General features: G+C 38.5%; 1 protein-coding gene across 1 annotated transcript; it reads left to right on the top strand.

Annotated features, from left to right (window-relative positions):
• Nucleotides 1–2,710: 2,710 nt before the first annotated feature.
• dhodh (dihydroorotate dehydrogenase) lies at nt 2,711–17,046 on the top strand. The gene is made up of 9 exons (XM_047581665.1): nt 2,711–2,834; nt 4,987–5,199; nt 6,118–6,317; nt 7,678–7,760; nt 8,760–8,947; nt 10,810–10,923; nt 12,563–12,716; nt 12,807–12,966; nt 15,407–17,046. Exons 1-9 carry the CDS (start codon nt 2,817–2,819, stop codon nt 15,492–15,494), a joined length of 1,218 nt encoding a protein of 405 aa, XP_047437621.1. The 5' UTR covers nt 2,711–2,816; the 3' UTR covers nt 15,495–17,046.
• The last annotated feature ends 649 nt before the right edge of the window (nt 17,047–17,695 follow it).

Here is a 17,695-nt window from a genome sequence, read left to right as displayed (position 1 = left end):
CACGTCTAAGGTTTCATTTCTTCGCGCAATAACAAAAGTTCTTCATGAATCATGAGTCGGTCTGTGTGCACGTTAAACCCCGTGAGGCTCCTCTTACCTCGAGAAGTCCATCGATGTTGCCGACCATGTTGGCCATGTTATCTACATTCCTTTTAAAGCCTGAAACCAAAGCGTATGAGTGTGTGTGTGAGAGAGAGAGAAAGAAAGAAATAAAGAAAGAAAAGAAGCCACACAAACTCAGTTTTAATTTTAACTTACGAGATCTGGTGGTGTGATTGGAGGCCACTGTCTTCTGCAAAATAATACACAAACACGTCAGTGCTCCTCCATCCGTATTATTGCATCTTATTTATCCTCACTATGTATTTAATGTTTATTTAACTCTATATTTCGTGCACATGTGCAAATCCTTATTTTATCCATTATTTTATTTTATTTTTCAATTTTTCTAAGCGTATATTTACTTCTATTTCCTGTACATTTCTACATGTGCAAATCTTGTAACTTATTTTTGCTTGTGCTTTTTATTAGATCTATCTATCTATCTATCTATCTATCTATCTATCTATCTATCTATCTATCTATCTATCTATCTATCTATCTATCTATCTATCTATGTTTTGTTTGTAAAATTTGTGTATATTTACTCGTTGTACACTTTCACTTTTATTTACTTTCTATTTCTATCTTTTTTATGTTAGTAAAATTTGTTTAGTGTGTATTTATTTGTATTCCTTGTAGATTTGCACGTATGCAAATCTGGTGTGTTTATTATTTATCTTTATTTATTTATTTTTAATTTACTAATGGCTTTCAAGATAGTTTTTTTTTTTTTTTTTGTAACTGAGTTACTGTGTGACCAAGCAATTTCCCCTGTGGATCAGTAAACTCTGTCATGGTCTAAACAACACAGTCGTATTAAATTTCAGTCTCTTACCTTTGTGCCTGATGGAGGCTGCTGCAAACCTTTAAAACAAGAACAACAAACCTTTTAACTGACATGACACTGAGATCAGTCTATCTGAAGACAGGAAAACAGGGGAGGACAGGGAGAGAGAACTGGGAAAGTTCACATACCGTGGGTGCAGAGGAAGCCTCGTTTTTGGCTGCAGTCGGACGCCACGAGCTGAAGAGGATTCAGCTTCAAGTATGTGCACAAGTACTCATTTTCTGTCACGGAAAGAAGTCACGTCGTTAGCAAAACACGGGGAACCATCGCTTTACCTTATACCCCACATAAATCTGTTACTTAAGCTGCATCTTTGTCTTAACTTGTTACATGAAAATATATTTTAATAAAACAAACAAACACAACATGTAGGAACATATTCAAAGATATTTAAATTCACATTGGTACCTGCATCACAGAAATTCAAATCAAACCCAGCCTTCAGCCGTCAAACCCAGAAGATCGGTAGCCGCCCTTGGGTCAGAGATAATTTTGAGGTATAAGGTTTTTTTTTTTTTTAATGTGTGCCCTTTTCTTCTTATTGAATAACCTTTAGCCACGAGCCGTCTTCTGATTAATCAGATCAAACAACCTGAAAAGCTCCATTTTTCTTTTTGTTTGAGTTGTGCACCACACTCCACGTTAAGCTGCCACCTCCTAACTTCAATCAGATATAAAAATGATAAAATACACCAACAATATTAACATCACTCACGTGTGGTTGGGACCTGATTATCCTCCCTGACTCCCTTTCCCAGCCACCACGTCCAGTTGCCTGTCTTTTTCCCTGCGGTGATGTTGTTCAGGTAGATTTTGATGGGTCCGTCCAGCACCGTCAGCAGCTCCATTCTTTGCTCTTCACAGCTGCTCCGGGCTTGCGACCAGGTTTTCAGGTCCCGAACAAACTCGAAGCAGACGTTTCTGAAGACGTACTGACACGGCTGGGGGAAGCCGCCGCTTGAGCAGGCCTCAGATTTTTCTGGCACGGACAGAAATCCAACGGAAATCCACAAAAACACGGAGGCTCGGAGTAAAGTTTCCATGATTATTATGTCGTACGGAGCTGAAGCGCATAGTACTGCATGACCAGTGGCCGGGACAGTGACTGAGCAAGGTCACTTCAACCTGTCTCATGGAAATTAGGGAGCTTTCTCCAGAAAAACTCTGCATATGTTCTCAATATATTAGGAAAATCACTTCAGACTCTCAAACAACATGCAAAGTGAATGTGTTACTGAAGGCCAAGCAAGATGACTTTCTTTCCACTGCTGAACAAGGACCATGTCATCTTTTTATTTATTACTAACGTTTATTTATTAGATAGATAGATAGATAGATAGATAGATAGATAGATAGATAGATAGATAGATAGATAGATAGATAGATAGATAGATAGATAGATAGATCCATGTCCATGCTCTGATGAGTCACAACTGTTTTGGATGCACAAGAGAGAGCTACACAATATTAAGAAGATGGTCATAATGTTATGCCTGATCTGTGTAGTCTGTTGAGCATGTGAATAAAAACATTGAGACGATATGTATTGCAAGTTGTGTAAAATGGTAAAATAATGTGTGAACTAGTAACAGATTATTATTATTATTATTATTATTATTATTGTTGTTGTTGTTGTTGTTGTTGTTGTTGTGTTGTTGTGTATGAGTACGTTTTATTAAATGAAGAGTCTTTAGTAAAATATCCACTGCCTTCACATTTACTTAAGACCAACTTAAGACCGATGCTCTTCCACTACCCCGACAAGAAACCCAGGATGAAATCTCGCGAGAAGATAACCAGGAAGTCGAAGCGGTTTGGTAACATGTGAGGAGGAAATACATAGAATGCCCTTTAGTGCACCGCGTCCATGGCGGGACGATTGAAGGTAATTTCAGAGACTTTGTTTTTAATAAAACACATTTTAGGCTTTTGAAACGTCGCCACTACATGTATGTTGTCGTCTGCTAGCTATGCTAAAAGTACAGCTACACCAGGGGGGACAGTGTGTCTTCGCACAGGAAACACATGTGGACTGTGATGTTGTCCCACAGCTTAACTTGCCCTTTGAAATGAGTTTATGCATTTAGTTAGTTTTCTTTACTCCTTTATTACTGAGTGATGCGCAGCTTTTCATAGAAAGTTAATCGGTTGTCACTAAGCTGAGATTTTATATGCAGGTTTTATACTCTTATCTGTCACCTTCATGGCAGTTTTAAACACTCCTATCAATATTATTCCAATATATCCATCAAAAAAATCAACCACACTTAATCTGAATAGCACTTTTAATACAAAATGTAGCACAAAGTGCTTTACACAATAATTCCACCTGCACAGACCCCAACAAACACAGACAGACACACAGTTTAATAATCTGTAAAGCACTACAAATAAGAGATACCAGACGGTCATTCGTGTGTAAAAACATTCATCTCTTCCCCATATTTTGATTAGATCTGTCTGGAAAAACCCTCCAATAATCAGCTGTACATTAGCTGGTGAGGTTTTTCCATCAGTTAAAGAGTCAGTCCTCAGGTTATGGTTCGAGACCAGCTGTGAGAATATCTGGCAAGCTGCAAAACTAATGCAGCTCTGTGCATGCTGCCTCCTCATGAGATGATAACAATACAGGCATCGTTCCTGGTTCCTGGTTCTCCTGCTTTAAAAATGCAGCCTTTAAGTCAAGATCGGTGAACTTCAAGAACTCAAAAGAATTTTAAAGGGCTACCGAGTCCATTAACACCTGGCGGCAGGTGCAGAGAATCCACTCTAGTGTATTAATGTCAGACTGGTTCACCTAGATTGGTGCGAAGTGGGGCTGAAGAGCACGGGCAGAAAATCAAATCTCAGTTTCATCCCAGAGGTTTTTCCCCTGAAAACTCAAGATAAAACATGGTTCAAAAATGGTTTTCTTTATGTGTAGATGAAATGTAAAGCTCCATGATGAACAGAATCCAGCTTTTGAAGACTTTGAGATGGAGTCTTCTTCCAGAGAAAAACTTAACAGGCTTAAGCTGAAGCATCTTTTGTTAAAATTAGTTAATACCACTAACAAGGAAGGAATGAAGAAACATTCGTAATGATAATTTTACAACAGAAATTGGCTGTATTTTTAATTTTTTTGCTGATCAGAATGGTCTCCAATGAGCTGTCTTTCACCACCAATTTAATTAAGCTCTGCAGCTGAGCAGAATAACGGCTTCACCTACAGCTCTCGTCAATAAACTGAACAGTCAGGCTCATGTCAGGCTGCATGCGTGGTTGTTGTTGTTGAGTAAAACTTTTCTATGCATGAACAGGTCAATGCCACCTCCGCTGAATGTTTACGGCTCGATGAATTGAACCCAGGCTTTTCATCTGCACTGTAAAATACATGCGTCGCACATTTTACCTAATATGTGACTTTCTGGCTTCGCTGCTCCAGATAATTTATAGCCCAACCTCACCAATAAAGAATATAATGCAATACGTATGAGCCTGACAGCTTCTTCTGCTCCTAGTTAGCTCTTCTGGGAACGTAAACAGAATAAGGTTATATATTTAATGTGCTCATATTCAGCATTTGAGAGAAGGTACCGGAGTGGTGTTACATTTATCATGAGGCTCGAAACTCATAAACAAATCTATAATAACTGCTGAAAAGTCAGCGCAACTGTGGAAAATAATTCAGTTATTTATTTACAACGAGTTTCTGTCCAACACTTTAATTACAGACTCCAACAGACCTTTTCTACAGCAGACCTTTTGACTTGTAGCCGAAAAGGAAGTGTAATTTTTTGAATGATGCTCAGTGTCCTCAGTTCTCCGTTAGCCTTCTCATGTCCAAGTATATGCAACAGTGATGGCATTGTGGTTTGTTTTTTGCTACCATGCATTCTTCCCAAACCTATAATTCAGCAGAACATAAACTCTATAATATGGAGGCAGCTTTATTGTGGGGCTTGTGCTGCATGAATGGCATTTGTTACATTTAGTAATGACTCACTCAGCTGATTTTCTGTCTTTTTATTTTTTTTCTCCCACGTTCTTGTCAACAGAAACAGTTAAAAGAGGCCGTGAAGGTCATCAGCTCAGGTAGCCTCCTGTTCGCATCCTACCTCACCGTGGTTGGAGATGAGCGTTTCTATGCCAACCAGCTGATGCCGCTGCTGCAGAGGTTCGTGGGAGCGGAGACGGCGCATGTGTTGGCGGTGAAGATGATTGGCATGGGTGTGGTTCCCCTGAACCGCTACCAGGACCCTGCATCGTTGGTAAGCGTTCGGAAGTGTCCCGATCAAGTTGTTTTATTTAAGATCGGATCTGGACTCAGATGTGCCGATGCTGAGTATTTAATGTAACTTTTTGCAGCCTTGACCCAAACAAAACGCCTACGAAAAGGGAAGATGACGTTTTCTTCATTTGTCGCTAGGCAGCGAAGAGAAATAAGACACTACAAGGACGTGGTTTTTAGTTTATTCACTGAGTCATTTTCTGCAACCACTTGTCCTTGAGAGGTGGGAAGTAACAAACCTGGTTACTGTACTTAAGTAAATTGGTCAGGTTTCTCTATATTTTTTCTGATGACTTTTTACTTTTACTCCCTGCATTTCTACACAAATATCTGTGCTTTCTACACCTTCCACTGTAAAAACTCATTACTTTTTTCGACGTAAAAGACATGACAGAGAGAACTGTTCGATGTTGTCGGCTCCGAGGATGGTTCATTGCGAACACGTTTGTGTTTTAACCTAAAATCATTCAAGAAAAGAGTTAAAACTGAAGCTGGTAAAAATGATCCGGATGCTCGTGCAAGACCTCTGGTTAGTTGAGTCTAGATTATTTTGTCAGAACTTTTTTTTTCATTTTGCAAAATTACCAACAAATTCAGATTCATTATTGGCAAAAAAAAAGAGTTTTTACTTGAGCACATTTCAGAACCTGTGCTTGAGTAAAGGAATTGAATCAGTACTTTTACTTTTACCAGAGTATTGGGTGAGAGGCGGGGTACACTGGATGTCAATTTATCGCGTGATTTTGGTTTACGTTTGACTTAAAATCCAGAAATAAAACTACGAAAGATCAGGCGATCTAGTAAGCATGTCACCATGCTCTTTCTCCTCAGTGGGGAACATAACTATGACACTACACCCTGTAAGACTTGGTTCTGTTTTGTCATCGTGTCTCCACAGGAAACGAACGTCCTTGGATTAAAGTTCAAAAACCCTATTGGCATCGCAGCCGGCTTCGACAAGCACGGGGAGGCTGTAGACGGTCTGTATAAACTGGGGTTTGGCTTCGTCGAGGTGGGGACAATCACACCCAAGCCTCAAGAGGGGAACCCCAAACCACGGGTGTTTCGACTCCCTGCAGATCATGCAGTCATCAACAGGTATGTTTGAAAAGGCTGCAGCTATTGTCAGTGCTATAAATGTTATTTTCTGCAGTTTATTTGGTGCACGTTGCTGAAATTAATACATTTATTTATTTGTTAATTCATTAATGAAGCCTGCATAAAAATTCTACCCTCACAAAGGTTAATAACGTTCAGTTTAGAGCTATTTTAGAGAATTATTTAATTTAATGAACAAGTTTTCTTATCATCATCTCACATCATCTCACACAGTTATTTACATAGAAGCTTTTGATACTGTTGATCACAAATTCTTCTTAAATAAATCACAGGCATATGGAATCAGAGGTTTAGCACTTTCTTTGATAACGAGCTACCTAGAAAATAGACACCAGTATGTGCAGATAAACAATAAGTTGAACGTGGAGTTCCCCAAGGCTCCGTGCTTGGACCATGTTGTTTATTTTGTATATAAACAATATTTGTGAGTTTTCCAAAACCCTGAAAATAATTGTATTTGCGGGCGACACAAACTTGCTCTATTGTGGAGACAATCTGGAGCAACGCCTGGATACAGTGGAAAAATGAAGGTCTTTTTATTTCAGATTTTCACTATATGCAAAATACAAAACATAATAATAATAATAATAATAATACAAACATAATACTAACAGCAACTAATCCCTGGTCACCAGATAGTTATTTCATGTACTTGTTAATAAGGTGTGTCACGTAAACAAATATAGCAGAGACAAAAACAAAAAACCATATGTGACAATAAAAGTAAGGGGTTCACATGTATTACAGGGTTACATTTTCTGCTTTCATTTGATCCTCAAAAGTCAAGAAAGGCTGCCAGGTTGCGTAGAATTTCAAAACAGACCCTTGGAGGGAGTATCTTATTTTTTCTAGCTTCAGATGTTGCATAGTCTCTCTGATCCAGTGTGAATATGAAGGAGGAAGAGGGTTGTAGAAGAGCTGGAAGTTGAAGAGCTGGTTTGATTCAAATAAAACCAACACTAAATCTAAGCAAAAGTAAATTCATTATATTTGGGAATCGAGCAACTGATTTAAACAAGAAACTCAGGATAAACAACATAGAAATCGGAGTTTTAATTTTGGTTAGTCTGTGTTATTATTTGACTATAATGTGTTAAGCAACAATTAAGTCTTGTATGTATGTATTTTTCTATATATATACTGATGTTAGAACGTTATGCAAACTATGAGAGATGAAACTCACCCATAAGTTTTGAATTGTTTGCAATCTATTGGGGAGAATTACGTAATATAAGTGCATCGTGTGTTACAGCTCATTTACAGCACTTGTGTTTTATTTATTTTTTATCAATTGTTTGTTATTTTATCAAGTCGACTCTTATCTGTGTGTTTGTCCAAGATATGGATTCAACAGCAGTGGTTTGGCAGACGTACAGATGAGACTAAAATCCAGGGAAGAGAAACAGCAAGATCAAAGTAAAGGTTAGTGGTTGTCTTTGAATATTTCAGCTGATGCCACTGAAAAAAATGCATGATACAACATGTTGAAATGCAAGTTTCTTTTGTTCCCTAGCACCCCTGCACCCCTGTTTGTAAACAGTGTGATGTTTTTTGAGGGGCGGGGCTTAGCTGGAGGCAAAACACTTCAAACACTATAGCCTGTAAACAGCGGTTAGCATATTTAAATGGACTGTTTTTGCAAGAATGGATGAGACAAAATGCATATATTAGAGAATATAGTAATACACTCATTCCCTGAGACCGTGAGTGTTAGTTTAAAAAGTCGACTGAAGTTGACTCTCACTGGATGGACAATTTGACCAAAGGAGGACACAGAGGGGACGAAGTCTGGTCTGTCTTTATCAGGTGAAGCCTCTCCTACAAAGATATTACAAGAAGTAATTGGAACCATTGTTGAGGATAACGTAGTAAATGCGACTTCAGCTTGGACACCTCTGAAACACACAACTAATGTTTGCATTAGCTGGCAGTTAGCATTAGCATGTATCAAGAATAATCCAAATAATGATCAACTTAACAGTCACAATTTAGTCAACCCATATCATTATGATTATGTATTAGACATTAATCTTGCCCCCCAAAAATACAGCAAGATGCCATATTCCCTGTTAACAGTGGCAGTGTTTTCCTCAAGCTTCCCTTTGTTTTGCATCCAGCTAACGTTGTGACGTCACAGTGATGTCAGCCATGAAGGGGTTTAAAGGAAAACCACTATAAATAAGTATAGGTCTGTTTGTGATACGAAGCTAAGCAGTAAATTGCGACCAAATACACTTTTTTTTGTCCTTTGTCCTATACTGTTCTAGTTCAACGATCTTGACCCGCCCTTGTCTCACATTTTATTGTGTCTCCATCTTTGCTTACAGCCCATTTAGCGCATCAGCAGCCTCTGCCCCAGTTGAGTCACGTGTTTGTGTTTGCCTGAACTCTCCTATTTGTATTTGTGTGTGTGTTTTATAGGTGGCCTTCCCCTGGGCATCAACCTGGGGAAGAACAAGCTGTCCCGGGACGCGGGGGCAGATTATTTGGAGGGGGTGAAAGCGCTGGGCCCGCTGGCCGACTACCTGGTGGTCAACGTCAGCAGCCCTAATACGCCGGGTCTCCGTGACCTGCAGGGGAAGGCAGAGCTCCGAAGCCTCTTGCACACGGTAGGACTGTCTGAATGTTTGGTAAATCACCCATCACACACAAACGTGAGAGTGCAATGATAAATCCTTCATCAGGTCTCCTTGCGAAGCATTCCTCTCTCCAAATTAATTTCACTAGGATCTAAATCAGAGGTGAAAGGATGTCGTCATCGTACAGAGTAGGTCTTATTGTGATAAAACATTTCCCGGCATTAAGGAGAAATCATGAGATTTCAAGATCTGTATCTTGTGGAAAACGAGCTGATAGATTTATGTGAAAGACGCAACATTTAGAATTTTTTTCTCCCCACACATAATTCCTTCCGTCTTTGCTCCAAAACCTAATCTGCTCCCAGTAAACCACACTGGACAATCGCAAGACAAAACTGTAACATCTGTTCAATAACTATTTTTGTATATATGTATTCTGTCACGTGCAATATACACACATATGATTGCAGATTTTCCCACTGTGGGATAAACAAATGAGTATCGTATCGTTATTAAAATAGTTTGAAAAAAATATATAATCTTGCACATTTGTCTTCCTCACAACCTTTAACAAACACAGAAAAGCAGCTGCTCTGACTTGCTGTGTTTACATCATAAAAATATGAAGCCTTAGCTGTAAGTTCGCCCCCTGGTGGTTGACTGACTACTGGTTAAGAAACTGCTTGAGTAGATAAGCAGCAGAGCCCACAATTTAAATGTAAATATCGCCGACGATTTAATCATGGCATTTGGAAATAATAAAGAAAGGGACACATCGAGAAAAGGTTCTTGTCCCCCAGTGACCGAAAACAGAGATGTTGTCTGACTGCAGATGAATTCTCTCATGGCTTCAGTCGAATCCTGTGATTATCATCACGTGTTGCAGCCTGTGTTTTAAGAGCATAGCTAGACTCTTCTATATAAGATAAGGTTCTTGTCTTTGGCAAAACAGTAGAAACAAGTAGTAGAAAGAAAAATTAACCCGACTGGGAAAAATGACACAGCGCCGCCTAGTGTTTGGGTGGAGTTTTTACAGATTGAGCCAGACGTAGGTAGGATACGAAGTGTTTCCCACAGTACTTTAAATGAGGCTTAAGTCATCAATAAAAAAATATCCTTAAATGCCACATTACGCTAGGAGTTGCATGAGTTCAGACTTTTTTTTTTAAAGTCGGCTGCATATTTTCCATGTAAACATCGAGTGTGGTCTCAGAAGAAGACTTACTACCAGCACTAAAGTGTTTGTTGATCATTTACAGTCTCTTTACCCCCTCACTCAGAAGCCTCTCTGCAACCTCGCTCAGCTCGACGTTCAAACTCCGTCTGAACTGCTGCTAAGGACGGCATCAAATACTCTCACTGCTTTCCAGCAACCGGTCCTTTGATTTAATATTTATCTACTACTCCTCGTGTTAAAGAAAAGAAGTTGTGGCATTTTTGATAACTTTAGAAAGAGGGTGAATCTGCCAACTCAGCCAACAAGTCTCGTCCTTCAGGTGTTGGCTGATATTTTACCCCGTGACAACAGAGAGTTGATGCCAATTGTTTTTGCTTTTGCTTCTACAGCTGCAGTTGTGCAGCCTCCTCCCAGTGAGGACTGAATGTTGTTTCTCTCCCAGCAAAAAAGGACATAGGATGGGATGGAAGGAATGAGAGTTTTAAATCAGAGGTCTTCCACACTTTTCACATCAAGGACCCCCAAACTGATGAGAAAATTTAACAAATTTTATCAATAGTAATGAGCTACTATGTCGCTAATTAGCAAGTACTCATTTTAGGACGTTGGAACTTAATTGTTTGCAATTCTGGTTTTGCTCAGCCATGTTCAGGTCTAGTTTCTAGTAGTTGTGCGTCTTTGCCCACTCACCTGTTCCACATTTTTATCTGTGCAGGTTTTGAAGGAGCGTGACGCTCTACAGGAAGAACGCAAACCTCCGGTCCTGGTGAAGATCGCCCCCGACCTCACTGCCCAGGACAAACAGGACATCGCCGACGTTGTCACTGAGGTTGGAATTATTTGTTTTTTTTTTAAATTTATATATTTCATTTTTCAAAAAATGTCTTTCCTTTTTTTCTCTTCAGTAATCTTCAATTAAATGTTGTCCTAATATCTAACTCGAACATTTCACCCTATAGTCTAATCTGTGGTTATCTTCTTTATTCTTTTATCTCTCAAATCTGAACTTTAACAGGAAAAAAAACTAATACAAGTTTGTGTCCGTCTTTAATGTGACAACTTGAGTCATGCATTGCGTTCTCATAGAAAAGTGTACATGCCCTTCACCGGGGTGCAGCCACCGTCTTCTTAGAATGAAAACACAAACCAGTTCAGCCTCAGCATGGGTTTATTTTTGAAGCTTCCTTCAAAAAATAGCTACAAAGTGCTTACCAAGGCAAAAAATATTTCTATATTTCAGCACTACAAGCAAATCCAATCAACCCAAAATAAAAGAGAGAATGAAATTAAATTTGTTGGATAAAGAATAAGATAAATAAAATAGATGATGTTAAAAAGTTTGAAAGATTCCTCATGCAAAGCTGTTGTTGGTGATAATAATTAAAACTCTTTACTGAATTAACAGTCCGTGCAGATTCATTTTAATTCACACCAGGCCTATTAAGGTGCTAGATGTTCTGCTCCTCTGCACCTTCCACTACAAGACACTGGAGGTGACTGTAGGTGCTGCATACATGCCTTAGTGGGTGGATGTGTGTGTGTTTGTGTGTTAAGTGGTAACTCAAGAGCAATAATAATGATAAAGATCTGTATTAAAGATGTACAATATGTCTACAAATGAGCAGCAAAACATAGATACATTAACAATACATTACAAAACAGCAGTAAATTGATCTTTTAAACATCTTTTAAAACATTTCACAGAGGAACAATTTTTTTTGCTAAGTGGAGGAGAAACTTTCCATAACTTAACACCAAAGTGTGTTTAGGAGTTTAGGAGCGTGAAGGTTTGAGGATTGTCGCGTTGAATAAGAAAATTCAAAGATTAGAGGTGAAAAAAAGCGAATATTTGAACCACACTCACTCTTTGTCGATATTTTGATTGATTTATTGATTGATTGATCTTTATTTATTTCGAATATATTAAAAAGTAAAAGATAAATAAAGACAATAAAGAAGAAAGAAACATGTAATATGTTCGAAAAGGAAGTGAAACTTTTCTAGTCGCGTCTCTTCTCCATCAGTCGTTTAACTTGAACAGTTTCTACAGCAAAACTTTAGTGATCTAACAAAGAAACAAGAAAAAATCAGAACAATAACAACAACAACAACCAACAAGGTGAGGCAGTAATTTTTATTTTTATGCGATCCCTATATCTCTTTTTTTATATATATTTCAGCTCTGAGCGTTGCTTCAGATCCGTCTGTAACCCTATCTCCATAATTGAACTCCACACCGTGAAACACAAAAGCTTTTAATTCTTGTGCGTGACCTGTGAACTGTAAAATTAAAATTTCAACTAAATTATATTATAACCCTCCATCCACATTTCCAAAGAGTTTTTGGATGGTAGGTGGTAAGGTTTTATCATAAATAAATAAATAAATAGATTATGATTATGACCTTTCACATCAGACTTCTGTGTAACTAACTAACGCTGCGTCTGTGTACGTTCTTGTGTTTGCAGCTGGGAGTCGATGGTTTGATGGTGTCCAACACCACCGTGTCCAGACCCGAGACACTGAAGGACCCACACAAGTCTGAGGTCGGCGGCCTGAGCGGCGAACCCCTCAAAGACCTGTCCACGAGGATGGTCAGAGAGATGTACAGCCTCACCAAAGGTTCGTCTCCTCTCGTCCTCATAGTTCTGTCCAGTTCAGTCAATCACGTAAACATGAACTTACAAGTTTGTGCTGATGTCGTTGCCGTAGGTAAAGTACCAATTGTTGGAATCGGAGGTGTGGCCAGTGGTCAGGATGCGATGGATAAGATCCGAGCTGGTGCGTCATTGGTTCAGCTCTACACGGCTTTGACCTATCAGGGTCCACCGGTGGTGACCAAGATAAAGCGAGAGCTGGAACAACTTCTAAAGTGAGTACGAACAAAGTGCACCAGGCTGCAGCTTTAGCACAGTTTGTATCTGAACAGTCCTGCTAATCATTTCTATTAGATGTGGCATTATGATCATCAGCTTAAAAAGTAAATGAATAGCAGCAGTCGGACTGGTTTACAAAACCCTTTTATGTTGAAGGTAAATGGTGAAAAACTATTATTCAGAGTCATCATCTATCGCTTTTTACAAAAATAATAAACTAAATGTAGTTTCAATTATCTAGTGAAGTGGTTCCTCAGTTTAAATAATAAAAAAAAAATTTGCGCTGATTCAACTACTTGTAAGGAAAACGCAATAACAAGTAAAGTATATAAAGAAATCATGATAATAATTAGAAAAGATGGACGAAAAAAAAACATCCATGTTTCCAGTAGGAGACACTCTCTACCTTAAATACCCAGAATCTAAATGTCACATCTGTTGAATAGTAATAAAATATATATCATAATAAACATATAACGATAAATACATGGTGGTTGCAAACAATACAAGGTGAATTACGAAAAATCACAAAATGAATCGTGCCCCTCCAGTAGTTTGCATGTTAAACTCTCTTTAGTATTATTACTGTAATTTGAAAGTAATTTGTTACATCATAATATTACTCTTTGAATTGTAAGACATTACATTACTTTTAAGTTACTTTAAGTTAATTTTGTGTTTAAAATCCGCACGTTACAGACATTTGTACTGAGTAAAATATTACAATTATTTTTTGTAATGCATTTTATCACCACGTTACAGCAGAAAGTCAAGCATCACAGTAATTACATTACTTTTGTAACGCGTTATAAACAGTATAAACCGTAACTGTTACTCAAGGTAGTGCGAAAACAACACATTAAATGTTTAAATTGACACATTTTATTGTTTTTGAAGATATATGCTGATTTGAATTTTAATCAGATACCAGTCGACTGGAAAAGTTATGTAATGCTGAGGTTTAATCGCCAGCGAATGAGGTCGTCCACACATTTCATCATCTACATTCAGTGAAACACTTGTTAGTTAGTGAACACATTTCATCACTTCATCCAGAGACGATCCAGAGAAATACGTCCATCATCTCTGAGCACCGACTCATTTAAGACGGGCAGAGGCAAAGCGACAAATTAACATTTAAAACTTTAAAAATCGATCGTCTGCCTTGTTCACAGAGTTCAAAAGCTTTTATCAGTGATGTGTGGGAGTGAATTTATGCACATGACATGGAAAATATGCACAACACTGAAACAACATTCTGCTCATTCAGTATTGCAAGAACATAGTGAAAATAATACAATCAACCTCCTGGATTCTGTGTGAAGGAGGAAGAGGAAAACATTCAGCTTTCAGTTCTACTGTAGTCGGTCTCTTCTTATTCTTCTTTGTCAAAACAAGAGGTGATGCAACACAACTGCAAACATGCTCCTGTCAAAAAGGCTTTTCAATAGTGGCAGCAAACTAAAAATAATCACAGTTTTAGTATTTGACATGTCTTTCAGGGCTGGGTGGTGTGACCAAGAATGTATATCACAGCGTTTTTAAAAAAATCTGACGGTATCACAGTATATTACGGTATTATTTGTTCATGCATAATCACGTGTTCTCAACATTTTCTACTGGTTGAGAGAGGAATTCATTCAGTACATTGACTAATGATGGACTATTTTACTGTGATCATGAGTAAATATTGTAGAATAATCTCACACTAGTATTAACAGGTTTGCATGGAAATCCAGGGACATTTACAGCTCTTTTTTAATAATAATAATAATAATAATAATAATAATAATAATAATAATAATAATAAACTATTGAATGTTTTCAAGATGAAATGAAGAAATGGGGATAATTACAGTTTTTATTTTGACATATTTATTCATATTTAAACTCCTGTGTCTGTGATGTCAATAGTGGGGTGACCGGTTACCGTAATAACTGTAGTCTGTGCGCAACATTTTTTTTTTTTCTCATTCATAAAAAGCTAAAATTGGGGGCATTTCTTTGGACAGCTGTAGCCGGGGGACAGGTCGTCCAAAACAGGGACTGTACCCAGAAATGGGGGACATCTGGTCACCCTAAAAAAAAAAAAGTCTTCTCATTCTGCCGCTTCATTTTTCAGACGTGTAAATCTTCACCACGTCTCACAGTGACACAGTCGCACCATGTGTGTTTAGAAGCGCTGCATTGAAAATGATCCGGTCTGAAACAGTGTCTCGAGTAATCCAATACACCGGTATATTAATAATATCATATATAATATAATAAGATGCCAGTATTCGGTATAAAGCGATAAACCACCCAGACCTTTCATTTAATACACATTTTTATGCGGAGTCAAGACTTTTTTTCTCTCCTATAAACAGAGTTGGTCTGTGTTATTTACAAGGTGTGAGATCATCGTCATCACTGGGTCTGTGTGTGTTGTTTGTGCAGAGATCAAGGGTTCAGCAGCGTATCCGAGGCGGTCGGAGCAGATCACAGGGCAGCAGATGGGTCGACGCATAAGCGGAGCTCGCCGTAAGAGGCCGGGGGGGCGGTGTGTTTGTGAGGGGGGGGGGGGACGTTAACGCAGACTGTCGGGGGTTTTAGCAGCACCTGTAGCTGCCGCTTCCCCTCCAACACGACCGACGTCTTCCTCCCCAGCTGAGACTGAATGTCATCTGTGGCCTGAGATTTCAAGGGTGCAGAAACTGTCCGTTGTTAACCACATAGTTTTAGCAAAATCTCAGCGTGAAAACATATTTAAGTGGAACCTACGAAGTGATTACTGTTAAATACTTTGATGTTGCTTTAGCAGTATTTAAAAGCTGAGGTCTTTATTCTTTGTTACAGTGTAACAGCACGTTTTCAAGTTCCACAACTCACCTTTTTTTAGAATAAATAAATAAATAAATAAATAAATAAATCTGCGCAAACTCAAATGTATATGGGTACAAATCATAGACTGTATAAATAAGGACAGTACAGTAAAGCCAAAGCAAGTAGAGCTCCCCCTGGTGGCTGGAGGCTGCAGTAAAGATCATATAAGCTCCACCTCCTCCATGTTAGCGGATGGGACTTCGGCCAAAACACTTAAATTATTATGTTTTTAAGGATGTGTTCTGTCATTTCAGGTAGTTAATATAACATTAATGCATGTTCAGGTGGTAGTTTTTTGTGTGTGAGTTATTCGATGCTATAGAAACCACCTGTTGCCATGCCAACCACTCCATAAAGCGACACCGTGAGTGTTGTAAAAAAAAATGTTTTAAAAAATAAGTTCAGTGTATAATCCAACATTTCCTCATAACTGGTGAAGGTAGAGCAAAGCGCAGTATTAATTAAACAAATTAGTCCAGTGAGTCTGGATCCAAAGTTGCAAGGTGGCATCAGTTTGTGCGATGGACAACGTGGAGACACGTTGTCCATATTTATACAGTCTATGGTGCAAATCGGCTTAATCGAACTGAATGTTAATTGGTCTGAGGCCGAGTTTAAGACGTCCTCCACATCTACAACTCAAACGTCCGCTGGGTTTATGATAAGGTTTTTCATTTTTGCACTGATCTCTGAGACAAGGCCTGTGTGTGTGTGTGTGTGTGTGAGAGCACGTCTCAAAGTCACACACTTAATTAAAGCTCCAGTGAGAAAAAAAAGAGCTGGCAACGAAACGGGCCGAGTTTCAAAGAGGAAACGTCCCGATCCCTGACAACTGTGACTCACAGAATAAAGCTTTGATGCTCATTCACTTCAGAGAAACGTCTTGATTTGACTTTTAACTTCAAAAACTGGAATTTGCCGCGAACCAAGAGCCCCAGAACTGGGCCGATAAATATTGGGCTGGTGTGCTCCCACGTGTGTGGTTCATTCACTTTTTTTATTTGACTCTATGGTTGCGTCTTACTAGGTTCAGTCTGAAGATCCACCTCAAAATACTCCTTATACTCTTATACTTATACTCCTTAATAAAACGGCAGTAGTTTGTTTTAATCACAATGAGGCCTTACATGAAAAACAACAACTACAAACCTGATTCTGTTTGTTTTTTTAATTGAAAAGTGTCTGAGAATAAAATGAACCGATGATGAAGTGAAGTCTGTGTTTGTTAATGTTTTATTTATAGTAGAAGATCAACTACAGCGACACTGAGGACTGACACCTGGAGACTTAATCCAGGGAATCTGTCTTCTCCTTCATCTACTTTCCACCACTTCTAAATCTTCCTCTCTCCCCTTTCCTCTCCCTCCTCTTCTTATTCTCCTCCTCTCCAGTGTTGAGCACAGTTATAGTTACTAGTTTAGGGTAGTGGAGTAACTGAATTACTCCACTATGAAAGTAACTAGTTACCAGGGAAAGTAACTATTGTGTTACTCTTCTTCTTCTTCTTTTTTTTAAAGTTTAAATCTGTCTAATAATTTGGATTTTTTCTTAGTAGGTTTCAGCCAGTTACATAGAGTAGAACTGTATAGACACGTACTTACACAGAACTTTTAATATTTATTGCACCTCAGACCCCAACAGGTAGTCGGACCTCCCGCTGTGAGAGCTGTGCACCTGTTTTTTCCTCCCTCATAGATAAAGTTGCAGTTTGTTAATGACCTGAATAATGAACCGGTCAAACCTCTGCTCCTTCAAAAGGCCGCTGATATTAGAATAAATCACTGTGTCCTGCACATTTATTTTTCAGTAACATAAACAACGTTACAACGATGGAAATAGTAATTAGATAGATAGATTACCCTG

The sequence above is a fragment of the Mugil cephalus genome, chromosome 3, assembly GCF_022458985.1.
Source record: "Mugil cephalus isolate CIBA_MC_2020 chromosome 3, CIBA_Mcephalus_1.1, whole genome shotgun sequence".
In the NCBI taxonomy this organism is placed as follows: Eukaryota; Metazoa; Chordata; class Actinopteri; order Mugiliformes; family Mugilidae; genus Mugil; species Mugil cephalus.
Note: the sequence above shows the minus strand (reverse complement) of the source record. Positions and strands in the feature narration are given on the sequence as shown.